The 25,242-nt window shown below is 34.5% G+C and overlaps 5 protein-coding genes and 1 non-coding gene across 6 annotated transcripts; 4 read left to right on the top strand and 2 right to left on the bottom strand.

Moving 5' to 3' along the window:
- Nucleotides 1-4,018: 4,018 nt before the first annotated feature.
- LOC109602916 (U11/U12 small nuclear ribonucleoprotein 48 kDa protein) lies at nucleotides 4,019-6,371 on the bottom strand. The gene is made up of 5 exons (XM_020019360.2): nucleotides 6,147-6,371; nucleotides 5,937-6,093; nucleotides 5,819-5,881; nucleotides 5,169-5,304; nucleotides 4,019-5,114 (listed from the first exon to the last, which is right to left on the bottom strand). The coding sequence occupies exons 1-5, from the start codon at nucleotides 6,270-6,272 to the stop codon at nucleotides 4,091-4,093; spliced, it is 1,506 nt and encodes a 501-aa protein (XP_019874919.1). The 5' UTR covers nucleotides 6,273-6,371; the 3' UTR covers nucleotides 4,019-4,090.
- LOC109602917 (39S ribosomal protein L2, mitochondrial) lies at nucleotides 6,338-7,384 on the top strand. Its single transcript, XM_020019361.2, has 2 exons — nucleotides 6,338-7,117; nucleotides 7,173-7,384. Exons 1-2 carry the CDS (start codon nucleotides 6,373-6,375, stop codon nucleotides 7,346-7,348), a joined length of 921 nt encoding a protein of 306 aa, XP_019874920.2. The 5' UTR covers nucleotides 6,338-6,372; the 3' UTR covers nucleotides 7,349-7,384.
- A 286-nt stretch (nucleotides 7,385-7,670) lies between these two features.
- On the top strand, nucleotides 7,671-7,742 carry Trnam-cau (transfer RNA methionine (anticodon CAU)). Its single transcript has one exon. It is a non-coding gene; the product is annotated as a tRNA-Met (tRNA).
- A 227-nt stretch (nucleotides 7,743-7,969) lies between these two features.
- LOC109602932 (DENN domain-containing protein Crag) lies at nucleotides 7,970-16,146 on the top strand. Its single transcript, XM_049964384.1, has 17 exons — nucleotides 7,970-8,521; nucleotides 8,573-8,900; nucleotides 9,067-9,409; nucleotides 9,466-9,817; nucleotides 9,873-9,994; nucleotides 10,054-10,230; nucleotides 10,300-10,687; nucleotides 10,748-10,907; nucleotides 10,970-11,263; nucleotides 11,335-11,889; nucleotides 11,946-12,227; nucleotides 13,497-13,583; nucleotides 13,682-14,046; nucleotides 14,103-14,621; nucleotides 14,680-14,700; nucleotides 15,201-15,345; nucleotides 15,396-16,146. Exons 1-17 carry the CDS (start codon nucleotides 8,221-8,223, stop codon nucleotides 15,709-15,711), a joined length of 4,755 nt encoding a protein of 1,584 aa, XP_049820341.1. The 5' UTR covers nucleotides 7,970-8,220; the 3' UTR covers nucleotides 15,712-16,146.
- A 1,392-nt stretch (nucleotides 16,147-17,538) lies between these two features.
- On the bottom strand, nucleotides 17,539-22,421 carry LOC109602915 (ras-like protein 1). The gene is made up of 2 exons (XM_020019359.2): nucleotides 21,818-22,421; nucleotides 17,539-19,289 (listed from the first exon to the last, which is right to left on the bottom strand). Exons 1-2 carry the CDS (start codon nucleotides 22,214-22,216, stop codon nucleotides 19,104-19,106), a joined length of 585 nt encoding a protein of 194 aa, XP_019874918.1. The 5' UTR covers nucleotides 22,217-22,421; the 3' UTR covers nucleotides 17,539-19,103.
- A 661-nt stretch (nucleotides 22,422-23,082) lies between these two features.
- LOC109602922 (ubiquitin-associated protein 1) lies at nucleotides 23,083-25,030 on the top strand. The gene is made up of 3 exons (XM_020019365.2): nucleotides 23,083-23,242; nucleotides 23,321-24,510; nucleotides 24,572-25,030. The coding sequence occupies exons 2-3, from the start codon at nucleotides 23,329-23,331 to the stop codon at nucleotides 24,695-24,697; spliced, it is 1,308 nt and encodes a 435-aa protein (XP_019874924.2). The 5' UTR covers nucleotides 23,083-23,242; nucleotides 23,321-23,328; the 3' UTR covers nucleotides 24,698-25,030.
- Nucleotides 25,031-25,242: the final 212 nt, after the last annotated feature.

Below are 25,242 nucleotides of genomic sequence, written 5' to 3'. Positions count from 1 at the left end.
GAATAAAACTTTGCATGGATTAGTTCATAAGAATAAATGCATGCTTTAAATGATAAGATAATGAGAACAAATCAACTTTACTTGGATTAAGTAAAGTATCCATCAGTTAAGAATGAATGCATGAATAAAACTTTGCATCGATTAGGTCATAAGAATAAATGCATGCTTTAAATGATAAGACAATGAGAATAAATCAACTTTACTTGGATTAAGTAAAGTATCCATGAGTTAAGAATGAATGCATGAATAAAACTTTGGATGGATTAGTTCATAAGAATGAATGCATGAATAAAACTTTGCATGGATTAGTTCATAAGAATAAATGCATGCTTTAAATGATAAGATAATGAGAACAAATCAACTTTACTTGGATTAAGTAAAGTATCCATGAGCTAAGAATGAATGCATGAATAAAACTTTGCATGGATTAGTTCATAAGAATAAATGCATGCTTTAAATGATAAGATAATGAGAATAAATCAACTTTACTTGGATTAAGTAAAGTATCCATCAGTTAAGAATAAATGCATGAATAAAACTTTGCATGGATTAGTTCATAAGAATAAACGCATGCTTTAAATGATAAGATAATGAGAATAAATCAACTTTACTTGAATTAAGTAAAGTATCCATCAGTTAAGAATGAATGCATGAATAAACCTTTGCATGGATTAGTTCATAAGAATAAATGCATGCTTTAAATGATAAGATAATGAGAATAAATCAACTTTACTTGGATTAAGTAAAGAATCCATCAGTTAAGAATGAACGCATGAATAAAATTTTGCATGGAGTAGTTCATAAGAATAAATGCATGCTTTAAATGATAAGATAATGAGAACAAATCAACTTTACTTGGATTAAGTAAAGTATCCATCAGTTAAGAATGAATGCATGAATAAACCTTTGCATGGATTAGTTCATAAGAATAAATGCATGCTTTAAATGATAAGATAATGAGAATAAATCAACTTTACTTGGATTAAGTAAAGAATCCATCAGTTAAGAATAAACGCATGAATAAAACTTTGCATCGATTAGGTCATAAGAATAAATGCATGCTTTAAATGATAAGACAATGAGAATAAATCAACTTTACTTGGATTAAGTAAAGTATCCATGAGTTAAGAATGAATGCATGAATAAAACTTTGGATGGATTAGTTCATAAGAATGAATGCATGAATAAAACTTTGCATGGATTAGTTCATAAGAATAAATGCATGCTTTAAATGATAAGATAATGAAAACAAATCAACTTTACTTGGATTAAGTAAAGTATCCATGAGCTAAGAATGAATGCATGAATAAAACTTTGCATGGATTAGTTCATAAGAATAAATGCATGCTTTAAATGATAAGATAATGAGAATAAATCAACTTTACTTGAATTAAGTAAAGTATCCATCAGTTAAGAATAAATGCATGAATAAAACTTTGCATGGATTAGTTCATAAGAATAAACGCATGCTTTAAATGATAAGATAATGAGAATAAATCAACTTTACTTGGATTAAGTAAAGTATCCATCAGTTAAGAATAAATGCATGAATAAAACTTTGCATGGATTAGTTCATAAGAATAAACGCATGCTTTAAATGATAAGATAATGAGAATAAATCAACTTTACTTGGATTAAGTAAAGTATCCATCAGTTAAGAATGAATGCATGAATAAACCTTTGCATGGATTAGTTCATAAGAATAAATGCATGCTTTAAATGATAAGATAATGAGAATAAATCAACTTTACTTGGATTAAGTAAAGTATCCATCAGTTAAGAATGAACGCATGAATAAAATTTTGCATGGAGTAGTTCATAAGAATAAATGCATGCTTTAAATGATAAGATAATGAGAACAAATCAACTTTACTTGGATTAAGTAAAGTATCCATCAGTTAAGAATAAATGCAAGCATAAAACTTTGCATGGCATCGATTAGTTAATAAGAATAAATGCATGGTATTATCAATATTTGGGTTTTTAAATAGTTCTTTCTCTGGTTAAAACATTGAGAAAAGATTTTTTGTTAATATCTTCGTTGAACGTGAAGACGTGCTCACACCTGGACCATGATGACCCAACCAACTATTGGAAAGACGATAAGGCAACAGGGGAAGGGCATTAAAGGTAATAATTCATAATTTTAATTATCAATGAAACAATGATATTAATTGAAGGTTTTTGATTAATTTCATGTAGGTCCAGAACGAGACTAGTTAACCTGGCAACTGGCAACGCAAAGTAAGTTTTTGAACATATTGATTTTAATTCCAAATCTAAATGTAAGAAAGATATCTTTTATGATTTTCAGGAATGGTTTATTTTTATTTTCTTTGTCCAATCTAATCAGACATTCTTTTCAGTTCAAATAAATTAATGATACAGTTGTGTTAAATGTTTGTTTGGTGTGATTTTCAGGCGTGTTGTATTCATTTATGTGCCTTTTAAATAGTACTAATAAGGCGCTCTCTTTCAGCTTAAATAAATAAAACAAAATTTAGTTTTATTTTCTTTACATTTATTGAACAGAATCACTGGCCTACAAATTCCCCGTTTTTGTTGCTCATATTATTGACCAACAAATTACCTTTTTGTTCGTCATATTATTGACCAACAAATTCTCTTCTGTTCGTCATATTATTGACCAACAAATTCCCTTTTTGTTCGTCATATTATTGACCAACAAATTCCCTTTTTGTTCGTCATATTATTGACCAACAAATTCCCTTTTTGTTCGTCATATTATTGACCAACAAATTCCCTTTTTGTTCGTCATATTATTGACCAACAAATTCCCTTTTTGTTCGTCATATTATTGACCAACAAATTCCCTTTTTGTTCGTCATATTATTGACCAACAAATTCCCTTTTTGTTCGTCATATTATTGACCAACAAATTTCTTTCTTGTTCTTCAAATTATTTGCCAACAAATTTCCTTTTTGTTCATTTTTAAATTATTTTTTTATTTGCAGGAATAATCTTACAGGAATCATAATAATTAATAATTTTAATTTATTTACAGATAATAGAGTATTTAGATTTTAGTAAATTGTAATTTAGTGTAGGGCTGCATTTACTCAGCGAATTGAATTGAATTGAACAGTTTTCGCCGTAAATGCAGCGACAAGCTCACCTACAAATTACTAACCCAAAGTTGTATTTTTAAATTGTAAGGCTTGTCATAGGATTTTCAAAATTGTACTTCTACTGCAGAGATACAATTTTGAATTGTGTCCTATCTGATGACGCACGAAATGCAGAAACAAGCGGAAATAGAATATATTTATTTTCTATTTCCCTTGATTTATCATAATGACGAATATAATTTTGGGTATTTTAATTTTATTTATTTTTCTTTTAGTTTTTTTTTACATTTATTAATATGTAATAACAATTAATATAAAATAACAATTTGATCACCATCATTTTCATTGGTCGAAACTGATTTATTATATTTTTTATAATTAGAATAAATGTTTTCAAATTTCAAATTATATATCAACAACAATATTGGGATTCCGGTCCACGGCAGTTGCGTTCCGACTCAAAAACCGAACCGTGCCGAGTCCAAAGGTGTCGAACGTGTCTAACGATAATGACCAGTTCACAGAAACTTATTATAAATATATATTTAATAAAATTATATATAAAATGAATAAAATTATATATAATTGTGTGTTTTAGTATGAAAGAAGCAAAGAAATTTATTAAACATGTTCAATTAATTTATTAAAAATTACATTGGTAAGGTGTAATGTTGATTGCCTAGTAGTAAGCAAAAGTACTTATTCAATAATCCATTAAAAAATTAATGATTTATAATGTCAAGAACACTTTTTTTAATACTGATGATAATTATTTAGAGGTTTACTGTGTCCATAAAACAGGCAAATATAAAATTTAACATTAGAAGAATTAACAGGGTGGTTCTCAACTTTCTGTTTACAAGTAGGTGATGAAAACTTTAACATTTAAGCAAAAGGGGGACTGATATATTTATTAAAAGACTAAAAGTAAATAATAAAAGTAATTTATTTGAAAGACTAAGTTTAACTCATTTAAAAAAATTTGAACATTGTATTAAGGTCACTCTTTCATGTGGCGTTTGGAGTCGTCGCTTCTATATTTCTTATCGTCACGATAAAGACGGTCTCTATTGCGACTTCCTTCATCGTAATAATCCCTTTTGTGCCTAGTGTCGCTTTTTTCCCTGCTCCTTCGTCTTACATCTCTTCGGTCACTGTAATACTTCCTTTTATCAGGAGTGTCAAATTTCCTATAACTTCTGTCGTAGTCATTTGACTTTCTATAGTCTCTGTTTCTTCTGTCTTCATAATACTTTTCACCTTCAGTACTGTGTCTTTTTGCCCTAACTTCATTATCATCATATCTCTTTTGTTCTCTAGGTTTATCTATTTTTCCATCATCCTTGTAGTAATGATCTCTCCTCCTTTCTTCATTGTTTTGATCTCTTTTGTCTTCTCTAGAGCTTTCATTTCTTTTCCTTTCACCTCCATTACTCAAATCATCTTCCAATTTACTGTGATAATTTGCTCTCACTGTGCTGGCAAGTTCACCATGTCTTTCTACATCTTCTTTGGCATGATCATACCGTTTTTCTTTTTGTTCGTGATCATATCTTTTGTCTTCTTTGTAATGTCTATTTCTTTTATCTTTATACTCACTGTCATAATGTCTGTCGTAATCTCTATGGTCATATCTTCTGCCCTTATGTCTATAATCACTATATCGTCTATGATAGTAATCGTTCCTTCTATCTCTATAATCATGCTCAGGCCGTCTATGTTTTGATCCACCTGAATGAGTACTATGCCTACTAATCGAAGAACCTGATCTTTCATGCTCCACACTATTGTTGTCACTTCTTTGGTCATCATTTTGATACCTTTTTATTTTATCACGACTACTAAGGTAATCTTCAAGCAACTCCATCTGATTATTGACAACTTCTCGAAGTACTTCAGTAACAGACTTCTTCTGCGTGTGGACTGCTTTGTACTTAACACGCCTCCTTTTGGCGTCCCTCTTCAGAGCCATCAACTGCTGCACAGATAGGTGTTCACGTTCTTTGCTGGTGGGCTCAGAGAACCTATAAAACAATACATAAGTAATTTTTAAAGATGCCTTTTAGGGAGGGACTTACAGAGGTAGGTCTTCTGGTACGGGTGGTTTCTCAGAGTTTTGCACAACATAGTTGTGCAACGCCAAACGTTCGTCTGCAGAGAATGTGGACGTTAATCTACCTGAGGTCATTGGTGTGTCGTCTTTTCCATCCCATGCTGTACGACAAAAAAATTATTATCTTTGCTGTTGAATCTACAGTGTTCGGATGAGGGGAACACACAAACTTAATGTTCTAATTAGTTTTAAGACTTCTGTTCCTTTTGGAAGATCATTTCACTTATTTTATATGTAAATTTTTGTCTTAATTAACGAAACAATATTGACGAAACATTAATTCAGTACAAATGTTTGTCAGTTTGTTTGTATTTTTATTAAAATAAACATCTATTTAGTACTTAAGCCAAATTACGATGTTTTTAGTCGTCTTTCTAAAAGTACGAGTTAACTTTATTCGACCTAAATTGTTATACTTTTAATTAAAAAGGGGATTTGTTGCATTTTATACACACACATGTCTTAAAGTAGTACCTTAAATTAAAAAAAAGGATATCAAAAAAGGATATAACTCTGCATAATTAGTTGACATAAGTAGTAAATGTACAAGTCTGCAACAAAATTAGATACATTATAGACTCATCCCAGGAACGCTTGATTTATGTGACTACAAACCTGCTCTAAAGTCTGGTTGTGCCATCTTGGCCGCACCCAATATCAATACTTTTGTGGCATGATCTGTAAGTTAAAATAATATTAAACCAAGGAGGGTCATTTAGGTGTTAAATCGTACCAATTTTCATTGAATATTTTGATGTTGAAGGCTCAGACAGGAACTCTTCTTCAGGGTTATAACCCAGAGCTTTCAGCCTGCATTTCTGAATGTGTTCGTCTACATTTTTAGATATAGTGTGTTGGGGATTGTAAGGACACTTCGTCGTTGGTCGTTCCTGAAAATCAAATTAGTTAGCATCCCAATTAAATACATAAAGTACGTTTTTACCCGTCTCAACAAATCAACTGACCAACCAAGAGATTTAGTTATGGATTCAATTTCGGAATCGGCCGCGGCTGCGGCCTGGTCAAACTCTTTCAGCTCCGCCAACCTCTCATTGATATTTATGGACATTTTATTTACAACGAATAGTACACAACATATAACTTTTTTCACGGCACCATATCAACATGACCCTGACATAACCTAAATGAGTTAGTTAGGTTAGTTTAAAATGTCCAGCCTCTGCCGTATATTTCAAAAATTAACGGTGTTGGAGGCGTCCAACCCCACACGATTATTAGTAAGTGTGCGTAACAAAACGAAGCACGTGGAACTACCCGAAATTGGCAGGGGCAAAGCGTTCAGACGAATAGTACACTACCCAGAAAAATACACGGTGAAACCCCTGGACGTAACTAATTTAGCCGGAAGGGACCCGGAGACCGGTCGCCTGGTGGTTAAAGGTATAGGCGGCGGAATTAAGCATAAGTACCACTGGATCGACTGGAAACGGGTGGGGCCTAAGGAGGGCCCACCAATTGTAGAAAAGGTTATCAAAATCATAAAGGATGGGTGCAGGACAGCCTACGTTGCCCTGGTGGCCCACGAGGACAAACTCAAGTACATTCTGGCCACCGAAAACATGAAAGCCGGTGACCTCATAAAGACGTCCAGTCACATACCACGTATACCTGTGAGAGCCAACGAAGGTGATGCATATCCACTGGGGGCTTTGCCTTTGGGGACCATGGTCAATTCTGTTGAAAAGTACCCGGGTACGGGCAGCTTTTTAATCCATGCGGCTGGTTCTTACGCCACAATTCTTAGGAAAGCACCTAACAATCATGTAGTCATCCAGTTGCCCAGCAAAAGGGAATTCAGTTTGCCTGAGGCATGTATGTGTACGGTTGGCAGATTGAGTAACGTGGACCATATAAATACCCCCATTGGGTCAGCACAGAAAAATAGGGAATTGGGTAATCATTGTCCCAAATATATTATTTATTTATTTTAAATTATGGAATGTTTTAGGTAATAGGCCAAGATCTGGACTGTGGCAAAGGAAAACTGGTCGATTTGGTAGGAAACTTAAGAAAACACCTCCAGTTAAAACTATTCGACCTAAAGACAGGGAACTACCAGAAATGATTAAATTCACTGTTGATAGACCTTTTGTTAAAACTATGAGGTCATACTTTCATAATTAAGTTTAATTATTTAAATAAAATGTAAATGATTCTGTACAGTTTTATTATTAAAAAGTTTATAACCACCTAAATGTGTACGTACTGTCTCATAACATCTAATTAGATTTCCTATAGAATTTATACACATCATAAGCTTTTTAATTTTCGATTATTGAAGAAACTGTTATCACATGAATAATTGCATTATTACCACCATATTATTATTATTGCCAAAACTAGTTATAATATTTATTATATAAAACTTATAAGTTATAAGTTTGTATTTTGTACCCCACTTAAAAATATCTGCTTCTAGGGAACTTAATTATCAATACTTAATAAGAGCAGAGTGGCGCAGTGGAAGCGTGCTGGGCCCATAACCCAGAGGTCCGTGGATCGAAACCACGCTCTGCTAATTACTTTTTTCACCCTTTTTGTCTGATTTGTCTTTTTGTAACAGATTTTTTTTAATTCAAAACAACTTTTATTATGATTTATTTATAATTAAATAAGAATTTTCACGGTTTTTTAAATAAAAGTATTTAATCATTTACTAGTGACATCTGTAGGGTAGTGTCAGGTATTTTGCTAGAAGACCTCTACAAAAAAATAACCTGTAATTTTGGATTTTGCGAAACGTCAAACACCAGAATAAATAAAAACGTAAATCATGAGATATGAAAGTTTAAAGAACAAAATTAATGTGTAAATATACGAGATAAATCGTACTATTATTTCACACCTAAATCGCCCGAGGATATGGTGCAATAAAAGCGATGAGTCATCTTTGAGAAGAATTAAATTCTATCTGATTGAAATTACTTTAGAGTATTCCAACAACTATGTGCCTTAACTTTAGGACTAGAGCTATATCAAATTAATTAAATTTTATAATGGACGATCGGAGGATAGCCGACTATTTTGTAGTGGCGGGACTGCCTGATGATCCCGAACCACTTGATGATACGACACTTTCTGAGGGAGGTTTGCTTAAGGCGAGCCATGGACAGGCTCCCATCACTGATATTGGGATTATTTTTCCTGAGTTGGGTGAAACGAAGCCTGATGACTATGAAATTATTAAGAAAACCCCCACCGGTTTACAAGCTGACTTGAACCACGGTAGTATTAGGTCCACAGAATGTTACTTGTGTATCAGAAGAGGACGAGACAAACCACCCCTAGTCGACATAGGTATAAACAAACTCACCAGTTAATTAAACATTATAATTTAATGCTTTACAGGTGTAATGTATGAGGGGAAGGAATGGCTAATGGCAGATGCTGAAGTGGTTAAACAAAGTGTGGGAGGAAACGTCGCAAATGTAAATAACTCAACCGCTGAAACATTTATAACGTTCAGAAGGGGCACATCCACTATGCCGTGCAATGCTTTAGTAGTGACTGATATTTGTATAGTGATCGCAAGCAAGGGGGAGTCTCCACCTCATGCATTCTGTTGCATCAACAAAAATTTGAATAAGGGCATAGTTGGGAGTGATGTTTTCCTTTGTTATAAGAAGTCAATGAACAGGGCAAAGTCATTAACATACAAACCAGGTGTTTTATCCAGGTATGTGACTGAATATTTCAATAAACACAGCAAGTGTGACTTTATAAGGCAATAAATCAATATTTTCATCAACAAAATTTGAAGGACAAACTCGTCTATTTAATATTTTAAACATTAAAATGATTTCCCTTGTTTCTAGTATAAAAAATAATCAAATTCCCTTTAGGTATCCACACACCGATTTGCCAAATTTCCCGTTTCCAACGAAAGTGTCTTTGTTTTGCCTACCCATGGGTTCAACGTTGGAGCTTTGGCCAAGAGAGGCGACCCACCCCCGACCGGTGTTCAGCACCTTTGTCCTGACTGTCTCAGACGCCAAACACAAAATTTACGGATCCGCCCTGACGTTCTACGAACAATATCCGGAAGAGAAGCTCAGCGAGGAACAAAGAGAGTTGCTGAACTTCGACGGAGACTCCAAACATGTGTTGCACGTGAACAAAAGCATATGTGTGCTGTCGCATTGGCCCTTCTCCTTAGATTTTCAAGACTGGCTGCTGTTCTTGCATGTAAATTGACCTTAATTAATTAATTGTTGTACAAAAAATGAACGCCTTAATTGCAGGACTTGGTGGCAAGGGGGGCTCCACAGTCTGTGCCCATAGAACGTTACGTCGTCCAGTTGTTGGACGAGGTGCCGTTCCCGTCGCCCAGAATATTACTCCAACTCTCCAACTTGGTTATTTTAACGCAGCCCGAGGATTCCCCGTTGCCCAGGAGTGCGGCCAGTTTCAAGCAGCTGTTGCTGAACTTGGGGTCCGATAATTGCCTGCAAGTCTTGCTGTTGGCATTGACTGAACAAAAGATTTTAATCCATTCCTTGAGGCCGGACACGCTGACTGCCGTGGCCGAAGCCGTTTCCACTTTCTTGTTTCCGTTTAAGTGGCAGTGTCCTTACATCCCCTTGTGTCCTCTAGGTATCTTTGTGATGGAGTTTATTGTTAATACAGGATTTTATTTATTGGTTTTCAGGTCTGGTTGAAGTATTACATGCACCTTTACCCTTTTTAATAGGAGTCGACTCCAGATTTTTTGATCTTTATGACCCACCTTCAGATGTTAGTTGCATAGATTTGGACACTAACATTATAACAGTAAGCATCAAAACTACATCAGTAATTAATAATTAATATTATTACTTTTGTGTATTTAGGTTGCTGAAAGTCACAGGAACATACTTAACACAAAATTGCTGCCGAAAAAGGCGGCTAAATGCTTGAAGGCAACTTTAGATCTTCTGTATCATGAATTGATGAATTACTCCAAAACAAACAGTGATGTCATTGATCAGGACAACATTGAAGCTTTATTCCAAAAACGAAAGAAAGAGGTACGATGTACATCGTATGCCTTCTATAATAGATAAACTTGATTCAAATATGTGTGTACTAATTCACAGCAAGCTCACGAACTGCGTATTCAAGAGGCCTTCCTCAAGTTCATGATAGCAATCCTTCGTGGCTACCGCAGCTTCCTCCTGCCCATCATCAAGGCGCCGACGGTCGGCACGACCGACACCGAAGCCCTGTTCCAGCTCAACGAGTTCATGCGCAGCCGCGACAAGGCCCACCAGAAGTTCTTCTCGTTGCTGATCAAAACGCAGATGTTCATACGCTTCGTGGAGGAGCGAAGCTTCGTGGCGGACGGTGACCAGGGACTGGCGTTCTTCGACGAGTGCACCGAAAAGTGGACCAACGAGGACGGGGGCGGGCATCTGATCGAACTGGATGCTGCGCACCGGAGCGACCGCACCGTGTTCGTGCTGCCACCTGAACAAACGTCACCCGGTTAGGAACTAATCTTATTCATCAACTAGGATCAAATTGACTCATTTTTATTGTTTGTAGGCCAACTACACGATTATAAAAAGCAATTCGTCCTGGATCCCGCTTATTTGGTGTCCAAGAAACGTAACCATGTGTCGTACTTGACACAAACAGTAATACCCGGGTCTCCAATGGCCAGAAGAACAAAGCACGAGATTAAGTCTGCCCAAAAATTAGCCCGGTAACCACAATAGTACCTCAAATTTGCCATTAAATGTATAATTATTCATGTCGTTGTTACAGAAAGTGCGTGACGTCCCCAGATATGTGGGCGAAGTGCCTGTGTGGCACCTGCCACACTTTGTACTTCATGGTGTTGCCCAGCATGCTGACGTTGAACCAGGGCAAAGAAAAGGCCATCCTCCAACAAGCCTACGATATATTAGTTAACGCGACCATCTGGGGGTTGTCCTGCGACGAGATTTGCTACAGATTGATGATGCAACTGTGCGGCGAACACTCCCGTCCACTTTTAGCCGTTAATCTGTTGGTTTTGATGAGGAAGTACGGCATACAACCTAACGCACTCACTTACGGGTAAGTGTAGACACTCTAACATTCATTCACTCTTATAAGGTTACTATTTTGGATAAAATTTTAAATCATAGGTTGTACAATCGTTGCGTGTTGGAGGCGGAATGGCCCGCCTATTCAGGTTCTAGTCAATTACTGTGGAAGAAGCTGAGGAACGTGGTAATGGGGGCGGCGCACTTCCGATGGGCCGCCAGACGACATGCCGCCCGTAGACTATCTGCGTCGACTGAAGGAGGCTCAAGTCTGCTTGACCCAGGCAACAGGGCGGCGTCCCGCTCGTCGCTGGACTCGCACGAGGCGGTGCCCGGCGACAGTTTCATGGACAAGTTCAAGAAGGTGGCCAGCATTGTGCGGGGCAGCCTCAACGGGCTGGAACAGACGGCCGTGGAGCCGACTGACGTGACCGACGTGGGGGACAACAACGACGACCAACAGACTGACGTGACTGAAGGAGAAACGGAAGACTATAAGGTACCGGACAGTCCGTCCGAGTACAGGCTACTGTCGCGGTCGGAGAGCGGCAACGACGCCAACTTAATCGACAAGTTGCAAAACAGGAAACAGTGTTCGAGGAGCTTGCAGTTCAATGAAGAAGGAACGGGCGACAACGGCAAGAACTCCCCCGGAAAGTACTGACGTCAACGACTATTCCTGACTCTTCCTATTCATTCTCTGTCTTTTTTAGAATGTCCCCAAGAGAAGTGGTGACGGAGAACGACCCCTTAGGCGCATTCGAACAAGAACCACCGGTAACAGAGACGCAGGAACGGCAAAAGGAGGTCCAGGCGCCGCCGACGAACGTCTTGACGGACGATCCGGTGTTGTTCAAGTCGTCGGTGCACAGATCGGCAACGTTCGAGGGCAGTCCGCCGTCGCAGAGCAAGCTGCATCGGTCGGAGACGGTGCCGGCGGCCACAGTGGCCTCCAGTCTGGCCAGTTTGGGTTCGTCGTTGAAAATGGGCTTCGGGTGAGTCTGGTTTGTGCTCGTTGTTGTGGTCTAATAGATGTTGATGTTTTGTAACTGGCAGCTAAAATAAATGTTATTTTAAGGAGGAGATGTTCATAAATTAAAGACTTGATGTAGAGTCTTTATATTAAAAGGATAGATAATAAATATTTCTGAAAATCATCAGGATAATTTAAGGAGTAAAAATGAATTGAACATATTTGAGTATTAAAATTTTTGTTATTTTTATTTTCAAATCTTAGTTTATTAATATAAAAATAAAACAGATTTTTAAAATAATTAATATAATATAATAATATTCCTTGGAAATTTAGAGGGATAAATTAAATAGTGGAGATGAATTCCACACATTTTATTAAAATAATTCGTAATATATTCCTTTGTAATTTATAAGGATTAATTATAGAGATGAATTCCACACATGTATATTAATATTTTTATGGTTTTATAAGTAGGTGTCCGTTTTATTCATAAAAAATTAAAGACTTGGTGTGGATAAATGAAGAAATAACCCTGGATTATTTAGTTAATTCAATATAACTTGTCCTTAAAGATGTCCTTAGTTAAATTACTTCCTCCATCAAGTTTTTTAATTGATTTATGTAAATATTAACTGTTAAAATTATATAAATATTTCTATATGTCAGAACAATTCTTTGTATTAAAATAATTCATAATATATTCCTTTGTAATTTATAAGGATAAATTATAGAGATGAATTCCACACATTTACCTTAATATTTTTGTGGTTTTATAAATAGGTGTCCGTTTTATTAATAAAATATTAAATACTTGATGTGGGTAAATGAAAAAATTACTCAGGATAATTAATTAATTCAATATAACTTGTCCTTAAAGGTGTTCTTAGTTCCTCCATCAAGTTTTTTAATTGATTTATATAAATATTAGCAGTTAAAATTATATTTAAATATTCAGAATGTCAGAACAATTATTTATATTAAATTAAATCATAATATATTCCCATTTAAAATTTTACTAGATGAAGACTTCTGAACATATTTATTATTTAAAGTTTTTCAGGTGACTTTTTAATCAATTACTTAGTCCTGAAAAATAAACTTCTTAATAATAATTAGTAAGAACCAATTGGATATTTTTCATAAATTACTAAATGTATTGTTCACCGAAAATTTAAATGTTATTTTAGCAGTTTTAGATTTTTAGATGTTATGAATGCAGTAAGCAAAACTTATTGTTTTTGCCTGATTAGCTTGCACTGCACGAATAGTAGTAGATGTCTTATTTTAGCCGCTATACACCAACACGCCTGTCTCTACGTAAACCCGAATTCAAAGTACCCCAATTATTCATTGAGAATGCCATAAATAGCCTGAGGTAAGTCAAAAAATTATCAAATATTGGAAATTCGTTGTCATAATTTGTGAATGCGACTAGTAAATGTGATTTATAAATATTTCTTGATTGTTCCCCAGTCCGAGCAGCTACACGAGCAAAAAGTCGAACGAAATAATCCAGGGCAGCCTCAGTTCGATAAAGTCGGCCGCCACCACCGTGGCCAAGAAGCTGGACGAGATCAAGGAGGCGATCTCCTCGACCAACTCGACGCCGGTGAAGGTGTTGACCGGCGTGACTGGAGGCGGCGACCGTCTGGGCGCCGGCGACTGCCTGGAGGCGCCCAGCGGCGAGTCCGAGTCGAACGACGGCAGCGAGGGCGGCGAGAGACATCGGCGCGTGTCGGCCGAGTTCGGCAGTTACCGCGGCAGTTATTCCAACCTCAAGGACACCGAGGATCCGCTGCCCGACTCCCTGTTCCCCCACCCCTCCGAAGAGAAACCCGGCAAGTTAACTCTTAAATAAAAATTGATTGTTTAATTGACCTTTTTAACGTTGCAGATAGTGAAGTTGACGTGACGCTTACGTCGTGCTCGCAGTGTCACAACTGTTCCTGCATCCTCTTCGACGAGGACATAATGGCCTACTGGTCCGCCGACGACTCGAACCTCAACACGGTGTGCTTGTGCTGCAACAAACCGACGGTTCCGCTCCTGACTATTAACGTGAACGGTCAGAACGTGACGCATCGTGAGCCGTTCAGTGTACCGTACTTAAACCCCTTAGTGCTAAGAAAGGAACTGGAGAACATTATAGCCCAAGAGGGCGACCTTAGTCTGTCCAAAAGTAAGTTCATTGATGAGCACCCGATTATCTACTGGAACTTGATATGGACGTTCGAGCGTATCAATGTCCAAACCCATCTGCCTAATCTGTACTTGAAGAACGCCGAAAGGGACAACAACAACGGGGTGGTGGTAAAACAGGAGGTGGACGCTGAGACTGGCTCTTCTGAAGGGCTCAACTTAAAGCCGGTTGAGGAGGGCACTGACCCCCTCACTTTAGAACTGGCTGCCTTAGGTGAGTTCACTTGTAAATTTTGTAAGACACTATTAATAATCCATGTATGTTCGAAAAGCTACAAGCAAGGACAACACTCGTAAGTTGGTTTTACTACATATTAGGCATGTTTGGACTTAATGCTTGGATGATGCCGTTATTTGGACGCTAAATACTATTAAAAAACGGCTTGAATTTCCCCTGAGTCGTTGCTACTTTGACTTTTATTAAGACCTTAGATAAGTTTTTGCTGTTTGTTCAAAAATGTCAGTAGCAGTACTGCAAGGAAGTACCTTAGACTTACAGTGACAATGCTTTGTTGAATACAACATGTAGAGACTGGTTTAAACCCTTTAAAAATAATGATTTTGAACTTGAAGATGGGAATTATCCTGAACCAAAGACATTGGATGTCCTGGCTGAGCAGCACTTCCATTCTTAGGAAGATACTAAAAGAGGAATCGATTCTTCAATAGCTTCAAAGGCTTTTATATTGTAAATAAACAGCGGGAATTTATTAAAGGTCCTAATAGATTGGATTGTTTGCATGAAATTTATAGGTCAGATTAACACTGACGGTAATTTCTGTGATTTCAACAGAGCGACAGGCGGCGAAGGTCTACGTGCGATGTCTGTGGGACGACCCAAACCGGCACGTGGGCATACCCCCGATGTACGTGTTGTGGCAAAGGCTGCACGACTCGTCTAACCCAGTCTCCCCCGAAAGGAAGATAACTACCAAAGCGTACGTACACGTCCTCCCGTAGACCCTTAAACTGATTAAGGTTGTTACAGATTTATGCAGCAAATAATATCGAACATCCGCGTCAATAACCTGGTGGAGCCGCTCAAGTCCCTGGCGACTGAACGCGAGAAGGAGGGACGGACGAAGTTGTGCATGTCGAACTCGGTGTACAGGGACATACTGTTTTTGGCGTGCAAGGCGATAGGTCGCAACCGCATCGACATCAACACCTTCGACAAGGAGTACACGACGGCCTTCTCGAGGGTGACGGAACGGCAAAACCGACTGTACGGGGCGCACGACAAGCCCCTCAGTCTGAACTCGTTGTACTGTCGACAATATTTCCGCCCTTTGGTGTTGCCTTGATTCGTTTTTGAATTTGATATTTGATTAACTTGTGGCTTTATTTGTTGCTAGTTAAGTTTAAAATATTTGGTTATTTTTACGGATGCGTGTTTTAATGAAATTGTAAGCTTTAACGACTTGTTTCCTTTGAGGGACGCGTGCGGTGGCACTTAGTGTTCATTTGAATCAAAATTAGATATTAAAATCACAACTTTAAAGAATATTATCATTTTGACAGTCACTGGTGGTACTTAATTAAATTTAGCTCTTTATAATTCGTCGTAGGATTTATTCAAATCATTTTTATACAGTTTCATTTAAAACGTGCATAAATCAATTGGTGCACTGCTTCTTTTATTTGTACATTAACTTATACTTTAATTTTATAATGTGAAACATTATGTACTGTTATTGGTAGTAGCAAATGTAAAATAAAATCAAAACTGTTAATTCTTATGTGGTGTTTTTGTTCCTCTTTGTCGTGTCTCTCATATTTTTTCTTCTAAATTGGGCAAAGTATATGAAAGGCTTAGTGATTTTAAAAAATATTCAGTGGCGTGGAAAACAGGACGAGGCAAAGAGGGGAACCCCCAGAATCCATTTATTATCTGTTAAATACTCTCTCACTTTATTTATTACACATAGTTAAACAGGAATGTAATTTTGGCTAAAATATTACCTTAAAAGCTATACAAGATCTTTCTAAAATTGGAGCTTAATATATGGGAACTGACAGAACACATTCAATAAGAAAAAAATCTAAAAAACATTATATATTCAGAATTTGTCTACACTATTTTAGTGATATTTTCTTGCTACAAATACATATACAGAAATAAATACAGTTCAAGATATTTCATCATATTTTTCTTACTTGATTTTGGAGGGAATGGAAATCACTTCGACTTTCTTTTAATATTAAAACCGAAATATCTTCAGAAAGGCTGTATAATCAAGATTAATCAGGAGCACTTTCTCTTTCTGAATTGTGCAAATAATATGTAAAGCTTAAAAGTGTTAAAGAATATTCAGTGACGTAGAAAATAGGGCGACAGAAAGAGGGGAACCCCACAGAATCTACGCAACTGTATCATTATGGAAACAAAGTTTATTTGATTATAAGGTTTATCTTAGGTCTTTCTGGACAAGGTAAACGAAAACTGTTTTCAATGTCCACAGCTGGGATTTCTGTGTCAATTTCTGACACTCAATATTTTAGAAAAATGTATTTCTAAATAGTAATTCAAATTTTTCTATGTCTTGTCCAGCTATGCCCAACACAGTCAACAATCAATCAGTTTAGACATTGAGGGAACTTTTATTAAACCAGTCTTTCTACGTCTTTGTCCAAAATTTCATTTGTTATTAAATCAAAATCACCTTTTTATATAAAATTCCTAAATGTATTGTGTTAAATATTCTCTAGGGCAAAATTATTCAGTAAATTTTCAGAATTATCAAAAGGAATATTTAATTATGGACACAAATTGAGTAATTAGAATCAAACTTAATTTTGTTTTGTATCTAAATTACCTTAATTTTATTCAAAAAAGGTTGTGATAATCAAAATTAATCAAGAGTGCAAAGGATATATAATGTTAAAAAAAATATTCAGTGGCATACAAAATAGGGTAAAAGGGGGGAACCCCGAGAATATACGCTACTGTATAATTAAGGAAAAAGTTTATTGCATTGAATTATAGCATATAACACATATCAAGTTTAAAAACAATTGGGGGAAAGTTATGGAAATATGAGGAAAAAACAACTGATTTTACACAGTTTCATTTAAAACATGGTATTTTGTTTCAGCAAGGATGCTTGGATATAAAAAATGAAATAACAAAATTAAATGTCTGATATTTAACATTTTATTATTAAGAAGAGTTTAGTATTTGATAAACCTATAACTAAACACTACATATATAATTTCCTTTGTTCAATTTATATCATTCACATCCACTGATTCAAACCTTCAATGTAAATTGAGCAAAGGAAGCAATTGCTTTTGTATAATATATGAAATTAAATCTATATTAGTAAAACATTAAGAAATCTCATAGAAAATTATATTTATATATACCGGTCATAAAAATTAAAGACAATTTATATTATAAAATGTAATATATAATAATAAATTTTAAGAAATACATTAAAGAGGATCTATTACAAACAACATGAAACAGTTGTGAGGCACAGATTAGCGTATATTTGTGCATTTTATCTTGATATGATACAAACGTTTACAAATTCCACTGAGTAATTTTATGCTGCTTAATAAGCTAAGGTCAGTTTTATTCATTTTTTATACTGCTTATTGGTGTTAACAACTTTATGTTAATGTAGTTTTACAAAAATATATCTAAAGCTACTAATAGTTAACAAAGTTAACACATTGATAAATCTTCAGTAGTCAAATTCAAAAGATGCACCAATATGTTTAATTTTAAACAAGGAGTTTCTACTATACAATTTTATGAAGACCCAAGTCAACTTTTAGCACATTTATACAGGACAAGGTATTTTCAACCTCAGGCACAGGCTCCAAACTCATCTGTGAGTATATTTATGTGAGAATTATTAATCACAAAAACATTAAGTTATTAAAAAAATAAATATCTGTTACACAATAAAATAGTTTTTCAGGAAAGCGTCGCCTACTCGTTATTACAACAAAATTTACATTTATTTACAAAGATATTTAACCACAGGTAGTCGTCGAGTAGTTTCGAAATCTCAAACTGAAGTCCTGAAAACTCTATTTTCCATATACGATACCGTCATAAAATAATATCTAAAACTCTTGTAATGATCCTCTTTACAATAAGAAAACAGTCACAACGATGTGCGTAAATTAACATAGGCGAATGAATATTTACAGTAATTTAGACTGACACAGAAAACAAAGTTTGCGTTAATAAAAAGGACGAAAATACTCTTTTTTTAAGTTTACATTATTTAACTTTTCAAAAAAAGCGTTCTTAGCCGGGTTGTTTCCGCGGAATGCCACCGCACCCCCAAAAACTGTGCGGCTACGAGATTCACTTGCGAGATGGCATTCCCCGAAGCAACCCCCGGACAGTCACCACTCGTTCCGCACGTGTATTCCAATTATTTCGCCACTCACACTAAAACCGTCAACAAAAAAAATGAAAAAAAGGACTTTTGTAAATATTATAACAAACAGCAACAAGTAACGGATCGTGGGTTGAACGGGCGTGTTGCCGTTGAGGAGACGCGTCCACACACACTCCCCCAATCTTCATCTCTGTTTACATTATTTAATTTTAATTATTTAATTTATTATTTGTAATTTTTTAGGTGAAGCAACTTGTTTTGTTTTGTTTAATTTGTGTAGTAAGCAAACCACCGGAGATCATCGGGAGGGGGGTGGCCCTCGGTCGAGATCCGCCCTACAGGATGGAGCACCGCGACGGGAACTTGAAGGGCCCGCGGGCGTGCGACCCGGCCTTGTGGTAGCGCCTGCCCCTTGTCTTGTCCTTCCTTATCTCGCGCACCAGCGTGTAGAACGCGTCGTCCACGCCCATCCGGGTCTTCGCCGACGTCTCCACGAACGGGATCCCATACTGTTTGGCAATCTGGAACGATTGTAAAAGTTGTTGAATAAAGCACTTATTTGCGGTAACGCTTATCTAAGTTTATATGGTTTCAGTGGTATTGTTTTATCTTTCTATTTTGCAACTACAAGTAAATAAATTAAAATATAAATGTCACTCAATCTACAGTGTGGGACACATTTAAATATTGCTACAGTGTCATAGGTTCAGGGAGTTCCCCTCGTTCTTTCTACGTATTTTAAATTATTAAGCTTATTTGGGCAATTTGGAAGAAAAAAGGTGCTCTAAATTGATTTCGATTGTCACAGCTGTCTTGAAGATAATTCAATTTTAATGATTGGAGAAAGTTAAAGTGACTACTTATGATGATATATCTTAAATTGGATTTGTTTGTATTTCTAATAAGTAAATACTATTAAAATATGTAGACAAATTCTGAATATATTCATGTTTTTTAGATTTTTTCATTATTGAACTTGTTTTACCTGCTTCCAAATGTTAACTACCTATTTTAGATAAGCATTGTATGTCAAAAAAGTGCAATAAATAGAGTGTAACAATAAAATAATTATTTTTAGGACACAACAGTTCTCATTACTCAATTTGTGTCCATAATTAAACATTCCTTTTGATAATTCTAATAATTTACTGAGTAATTTTGCTCTAGAGAATATTTAACACATAATAAATTTAGGAATTTTATATAAAAAGTTGATTTTGATTTAATAACAAATGAAATTTTGGGCAAAAACGTGGAAGACAGGTCCAATAAAAGTTCCCTCAATGTCTAAACTAGTTGATTGTTGACTGTCTTGGGCATAGCTGGACAAGACATAGAAAAATTGGAATTACTATTCAGAAATACATTTTTCTAAAATATTGGGTGTCAGAAATTGACACAGAAAATCCCAGCTGTGGACATTGAATACAGTTTTCGTCTACCTTGTCTAGAAAGATCTAAAATAAACCTTATAATCAAATAATCTTTGTTTTTAGGACCCAATTTGTCCAAGTAATTTGTGGCATTTCTTATTATGTGTAATTTAAATTCTAATTACTCAATTTGTGTCCATAATTAAACATTCCTTTTGATAATTCTGAAAATTTACTGAATAATTTTGCCCTAGAGAATATTTAACACATAATAAATTTAGGAATTTTATATAAAAAGTTGATTTTGATTTAATAACAAATGAAATTTTGGGCAAAAACGTAGAAAGACAGGTCTAATAAAAGTTCCCTCAATGTCTAAACTGGTTGATTGTTGACTGTCTTGGGCATAACTGGACAAGACATAGAAACATTAGAATTACTATTCAGAACTACATTTTTCTAAAATATTGAGTGTCAGAAATTGACACAGAAAATCCCAGCTGTGGGCATTGAAAACAGTTTTCGTTTACCTTGTCCAGAAAGACCTTATAATCAAATAAACTTTGTTTCCATAATGATACAGTTGCGTAAATTCTGTGGGGTTCCCCTCTTTCTGTCGCCCTATTTTCTACGTCACTGAATAAATATGTTGAAATATATTAAATTGTATTCATGTATGTATATGTATTTGTAGCAAGTAAATATCAGTATAATAATGTAGACAAGTTATGAATATATACATATTCTTTAGATTTTTTTCTTATTGTGGTGTTCTACCAGCTCCCATATATTAGGCTCCAATTTTAGAAAGATCTTGTATAGCTTTTGAGGTAATTTTTTAGCCAAAACCACATTCCAATTTAACTATTTCAAAAAAGTGTAATAAATAGAGTGTAAAGATAATTTCATTAAACAATAACAATTATTTTTAGGAGACTATTTGTCCAAGTAATTTGTGGCATTTCTTATTATGTGTAATTTAAATTCTAATTACTCCATTTGTGTCTATGATTAAACATACCTTTTGATAATTTTAAAAATTTACTAAATAAATTTACCCTAGAGAATATTTAACAGATAATAATTTTAGTAATTTTATATAAAATAAACAGATTTTAATTATGCCAAAAACTTCTTAACTGGATAGAAGTTTAGGTTGATTTTGACTTAATTACAAATGAAATTTTGTGCAGTAACACTGGTTTACTAAAAGTTCCCTCAAATCCAAAGTAATTGATTGTTGGCTGTCTTGGATATTTCTGGACAAGACAGAGGAAAATTGAAATTAGTATTCAGAAATCAATTGTTCTAAAACATTGAGTGTCACAAATTGACATAGGAAAACGCAGCTGTGGACACTGAAGACAGTTTTTCTCTACCTTGTCTAGAAAGACCTAAAACAACCCTATAAACAAACAAATCAAGAAAATTTTAAGAAACAAAAATTAATATTTATACATAAATTACCTGATTTGGCAGGTGGTCATTAAAATATTCTATAATAATGTGAACCAGTTTAAATTATTGTTTCCTGTATAATTGTAGATTACAATTCCAATAATTCACTTTTTTAATTGACATTAATGTGTGATAAATTCCACATACCAATGTAGGTGATTCATGATATGATTGTTAAACATTTAAAAAACAAAATGACAAACTTCCAAGTTTATTACCTCTTTAGCCTGATTCATGTCAACCAATGCAGTTAAATCACATTTATTCCCAACAAGGACCATTGGCACTTCTTCAGCATCTTTGACTCGTTTAATTTGTTCTCTATATGTTCCTATGTCTTCGAAACTTTTGGCTGAGTTGACTGCGAAGACAAGGAGGAAGCCCTCACCCGTCCTCATATACTGATCCCTCATTGCACTATATTCTTCTTGTCCTGCCGTGTCGAGAATGTCCAGCAGGCACGTTTCATTGTCAATAACTACTTGTTTTCGATAGGAATCTTCTATAGTTGGATCATATTCATCTACGAAGTGGTTCTGTATTAACTGTATTGTTAATGCCGATTTTCCTACACCACCGGCGCCTACTACGACTAATTTATATTCAGTCATTTTCATGAAATAAAACAATCTACTAAAATAAAAATATCGAAAAACCGAATTCTTAAATACTTAATTTTAAGTCTTTTTCTTGCTATCTCTGCATATTAATAAGATTGCACAACACACAAAATAGTCCAGCAATTAACAACATTCATATACACACTAAATTACTTTAATTAATTATAATGAAGAATCAAAACCACCAGTAACAAAAGTTAGAAGATCGTCAAAAATATACTGGTTCCCCAGGGCTGCCAATTCTCTTTCCAATATTTTTAAAACCCACCCAAGACCGTTTCCACTATAGACATAAAAACTATTGATTTCTCAACTTTTATTTTTTTTTACAATTATTATTCAATTATTAAAATTATTCTAATTTTTAATTATTTACATGCAATTTATGCTGTATGAAAAATGAATAAAATAAATAAGTTTATTTTATTATGTAGATGTATTTTAATTTAATTATTTTGATTATTACATCATATTAATTTACGTTTATAACTTATAAAATAAACGTTTGTTTATATATTATTATGTATATTTTATTATTTTTTTTATTTAGGAAATAACTATTTAACTAACAATAAATATTCATCATTTCTTTACCACTTTCAAGTATTTATTAAAATTTAACATAACTACAATTTTTGTAATTTTACAATTATATAATTTATGTTAATAAGCTTTTATTGCTTTCTAATTTAAAAAGGTGGTAAAAATTAATTAATTTAATTTATTTAATTTACGTTAATATAAATAAGTTTTTAAGCTTTTTTCTAAGTGAAATTCTATAAGTCTATTATTTACCTTCTATGGAAAGTTTTTGTTTACAATTGTGTATTGCCAACTTAATAAAATCACTAAAACTGATATGTCATCTAGTGTCAGGATTAAAAACATTTCTTTTACGACAAATAACTCTTTAAATTCCTCAAAACTCTGCAAATTTCAATATGTTGTTATGAAGTAAAATAAATCAAAAAATTTTGTTTTAAATTTTTTTGTTTCACCCTGAATGACTAATGTAAAGTTAAGGTGAGTAGTACAAAAATCATTATTTATGATTCATTGTTTCTGAATCATATTTAATCATTAAAATTAATATCCTTTTAGTACCAACAATGTCTTATAAACAAGGTCATGATGCTCAGGGGTCCTATGTTGATAATATTCGAGTGAAAATTTCTGAAAGATACAAGCCACCACATCGAATAAATCTGCCTATTAGTTACACACAGAGGCTTAATCTGAATAAACAAATTGAAGACAGCATACCAAAATATGAGTTTACATTGGAAAAGTCTGTTATTGAAAGAATGAGTGAACTGAAGGCAGCCAGAGCAAGTGCTTATGAGGAACGAAAAACTAGACTTAATCAGGCCAAAGAAATTAATAAGAAAATTCAAGAACAAAAGGAGAAGGAAAAACTCAAAGAAGAACAAGAAATTAAATCAACTGAATGTGTTGTAACAACCAACATTCCTACTTATACAACACCTGTGACAATGGGCATTAATACCACTAATCAAAATCATATGCAATCATATTCCATTAGTAATAATATTCTAATGCCAACTCAAGTCACCACTAATGCTTATACTAACATTTTAACCCCCATTCCATTAACAAGTCAAATGCATTCTAGTAAACCAGTGGATAAAAGCCCTTTTAACATATCTGACTTTGAAGATGACACTTCCAGTCCCTTTGATAATATGGAGTTGAAATCGATAAACGATTTGGAAGAGTTGGCTCAGGTTTTAAAAACAGATGGGTCATCTCATCATGCAAACCCATCTCACAGCTATCAACCCAGTCTTGTCTCATCCTCTCAAATACAACCCAGTTGTGCCTCATATACAGGCCATCAATACAACTACAACTCAAACATGCCTTCATACATGACCCAACACACAAATGGTTATTATTATCCTGACGCCACACAGTCATTTCATCAACCCTACATGTACCCCAAACAAAGTACCACAGACAATAGCTACATGAACCCCACATTAGAAACCTCAAAATCAAACTGTAAAAGTGTTCCTGACATAATGAAGGCTTTAGAAACCGAATTGAACAACACATACATAAATTATCAAGTGACCAGCAAAGTGGACGTGGTGATGAACAACGCCACGTCCAAAGCCACCAACACGGTTCATCCGAAGCCTCAAAGCGAGGACGTTCTGCGGGAACTGCCGAAGTCGGACCAGGAGTTGTGCAAGTCCATTGGGTCCATGGGTTTCCCTGTTGATAGGGTGGCTAGAACAATTAAGATATTAGGGACTGATCAAAAGAAGGTAATTTAATAAATCGTGTATGGTCAAAACGTTGCTGAGATTTTTGTTTGTTTTGTTTCAGATTGTAGAACATTTATTGGCAATGTCAGAGTTGCTGGATCTAGGATTCTCAGAAAAAGCTGTGTCGAATGCGTTGCTGCAATGTGACAATGATAGAGATAAAGCTTTGGACAAACTAATTTCATAGTAATCCATCAGGCTGTGCTAAACTTATAAACTCTTACGTGTAATAATATCTTGTATTTATATTTATTTATTTGTACATATTTACCATGTAAAGTTGAATCTTTTCGTTTTAAAATAAGTTCATTATATATACTGCGATTTGCAATGAGTACTTTAGTTTTCAGTATTCTTATTCTGTGTAAGTACTATTGATTTGTCCTTATTGTACAGTATAAAGGTTCCAGTTATGTATTATATAATATACTCATTTGTATTATATTGATTATCTATGATATACATATAAATTTTTACTACAGCAAATGACTTAAAGTGCAATAGAAATTTTTTAATTCAATTTTTTGTTTTTTCTATTTATTATTTATTAAATAGGTAAGTAAAATATACAATATAAACCTATTTAAAAATTAAATCTTTTAAATGTTGACGTACAAAAAATATGTCTGTTAATCAACAAATAAGAAAAGGTATACAGAAATTACCTAAATTTGTTGATTTTGACAGTTTTGAGCAATTTTAGATAAGGTAAGAACGTTTTTAACAACACTT

Source organism: Aethina tumida, chromosome 3, assembly GCF_024364675.1.
Source record: "Aethina tumida isolate Nest 87 chromosome 3, icAetTumi1.1, whole genome shotgun sequence".
In the NCBI taxonomy this organism is placed as follows: domain Eukaryota; kingdom Metazoa; phylum Arthropoda; class Insecta; order Coleoptera; family Nitidulidae; genus Aethina; species Aethina tumida.
The sequence above is the reverse complement of the archived record's forward strand: the minus strand, read 5'-3'. Positions and strand labels throughout refer to the sequence as shown.

What these genes read in the sequence shown, in the direction of transcription:
- LOC109602916 (XM_020019360.2), bottom strand. Translation starts at nt 6,272, where the DNA reads ATGTCCATAAATATCAATGAGAGGTTGGCGGAGCTGAAAGAGTTTGAC. An exon ending in CAGTTGATTTGTTGAGACGG is followed by an intron (nt 6,094 to 6,146) that starts GTAAAAACGTAC and finishes TTTGATTTTCAG; the next exon opens with GAACGACCAACGACGAAGTG. An exon ending in ACAACCAGACTTTAGAGCAG is followed by an intron (nt 5,305 to 5,818) that starts GTTTGTAGTCAC and finishes TTTGTCGTACAG; the next exon opens with CATGGGATGGAAAAGACGAC.
- LOC109602917 (XM_020019361.2), top strand. Translation starts at nt 6,373, where the DNA reads ATGTCCAGCCTCTGCCGTATATTTCAAAAATTAACGGTGTTGGAGGCG. An exon ending in ACAGAAAAATAGGGAATTGG is followed by an intron (nt 7,118 to 7,172) that starts GTAATCATTGTC and finishes GGAATGTTTTAG; the next exon opens with GTAATAGGCCAAGATCTGGA.
- LOC109602932 (XM_049964384.1), top strand. Translation starts at nt 8,221, where the DNA reads ATGGACGATCGGAGGATAGCCGACTATTTTGTAGTGGCGGGACTGCCT. An exon ending in TCCAAAAACGAAAGAAAGAG is followed by an intron (nt 10,231 to 10,299) that starts GTACGATGTACA and finishes ACTAATTCACAG; the next exon opens with CAAGCTCACGAACTGCGTAT. An exon ending in TTTAGAACTGGCTGCCTTAG is followed by an intron (nt 14,622 to 14,679) that starts GTGAGTTCACTT and finishes ATGTTCGAAAAG; the next exon opens with CTACAAGCAAGGACAACACT.
- LOC109602915 (XM_020019359.2), bottom strand. Translation starts at nt 22,216, where the DNA reads ATGAAAATGACTGAATATAAATTAGTCGTAGTAGGCGCCGGTGGTGTA. An exon ending in ACATGAATCAGGCTAAAGAG is followed by an intron (nt 19,290 to 21,817) that starts GTAATAAACTTG and finishes CAATCGTTCCAG; the next exon opens with ATTGCCAAACAGTATGGGAT.
- LOC109602922 (XM_020019365.2), top strand. Translation starts at nt 23,329, where the DNA reads ATGTCTTATAAACAAGGTCATGATGCTCAGGGGTCCTATGTTGATAAT. An exon ending in TAGGGACTGATCAAAAGAAG is followed by an intron (nt 24,511 to 24,571) that starts GTAATTTAATAA and finishes GTTTTGTTTCAG; the next exon opens with ATTGTAGAACATTTATTGGC.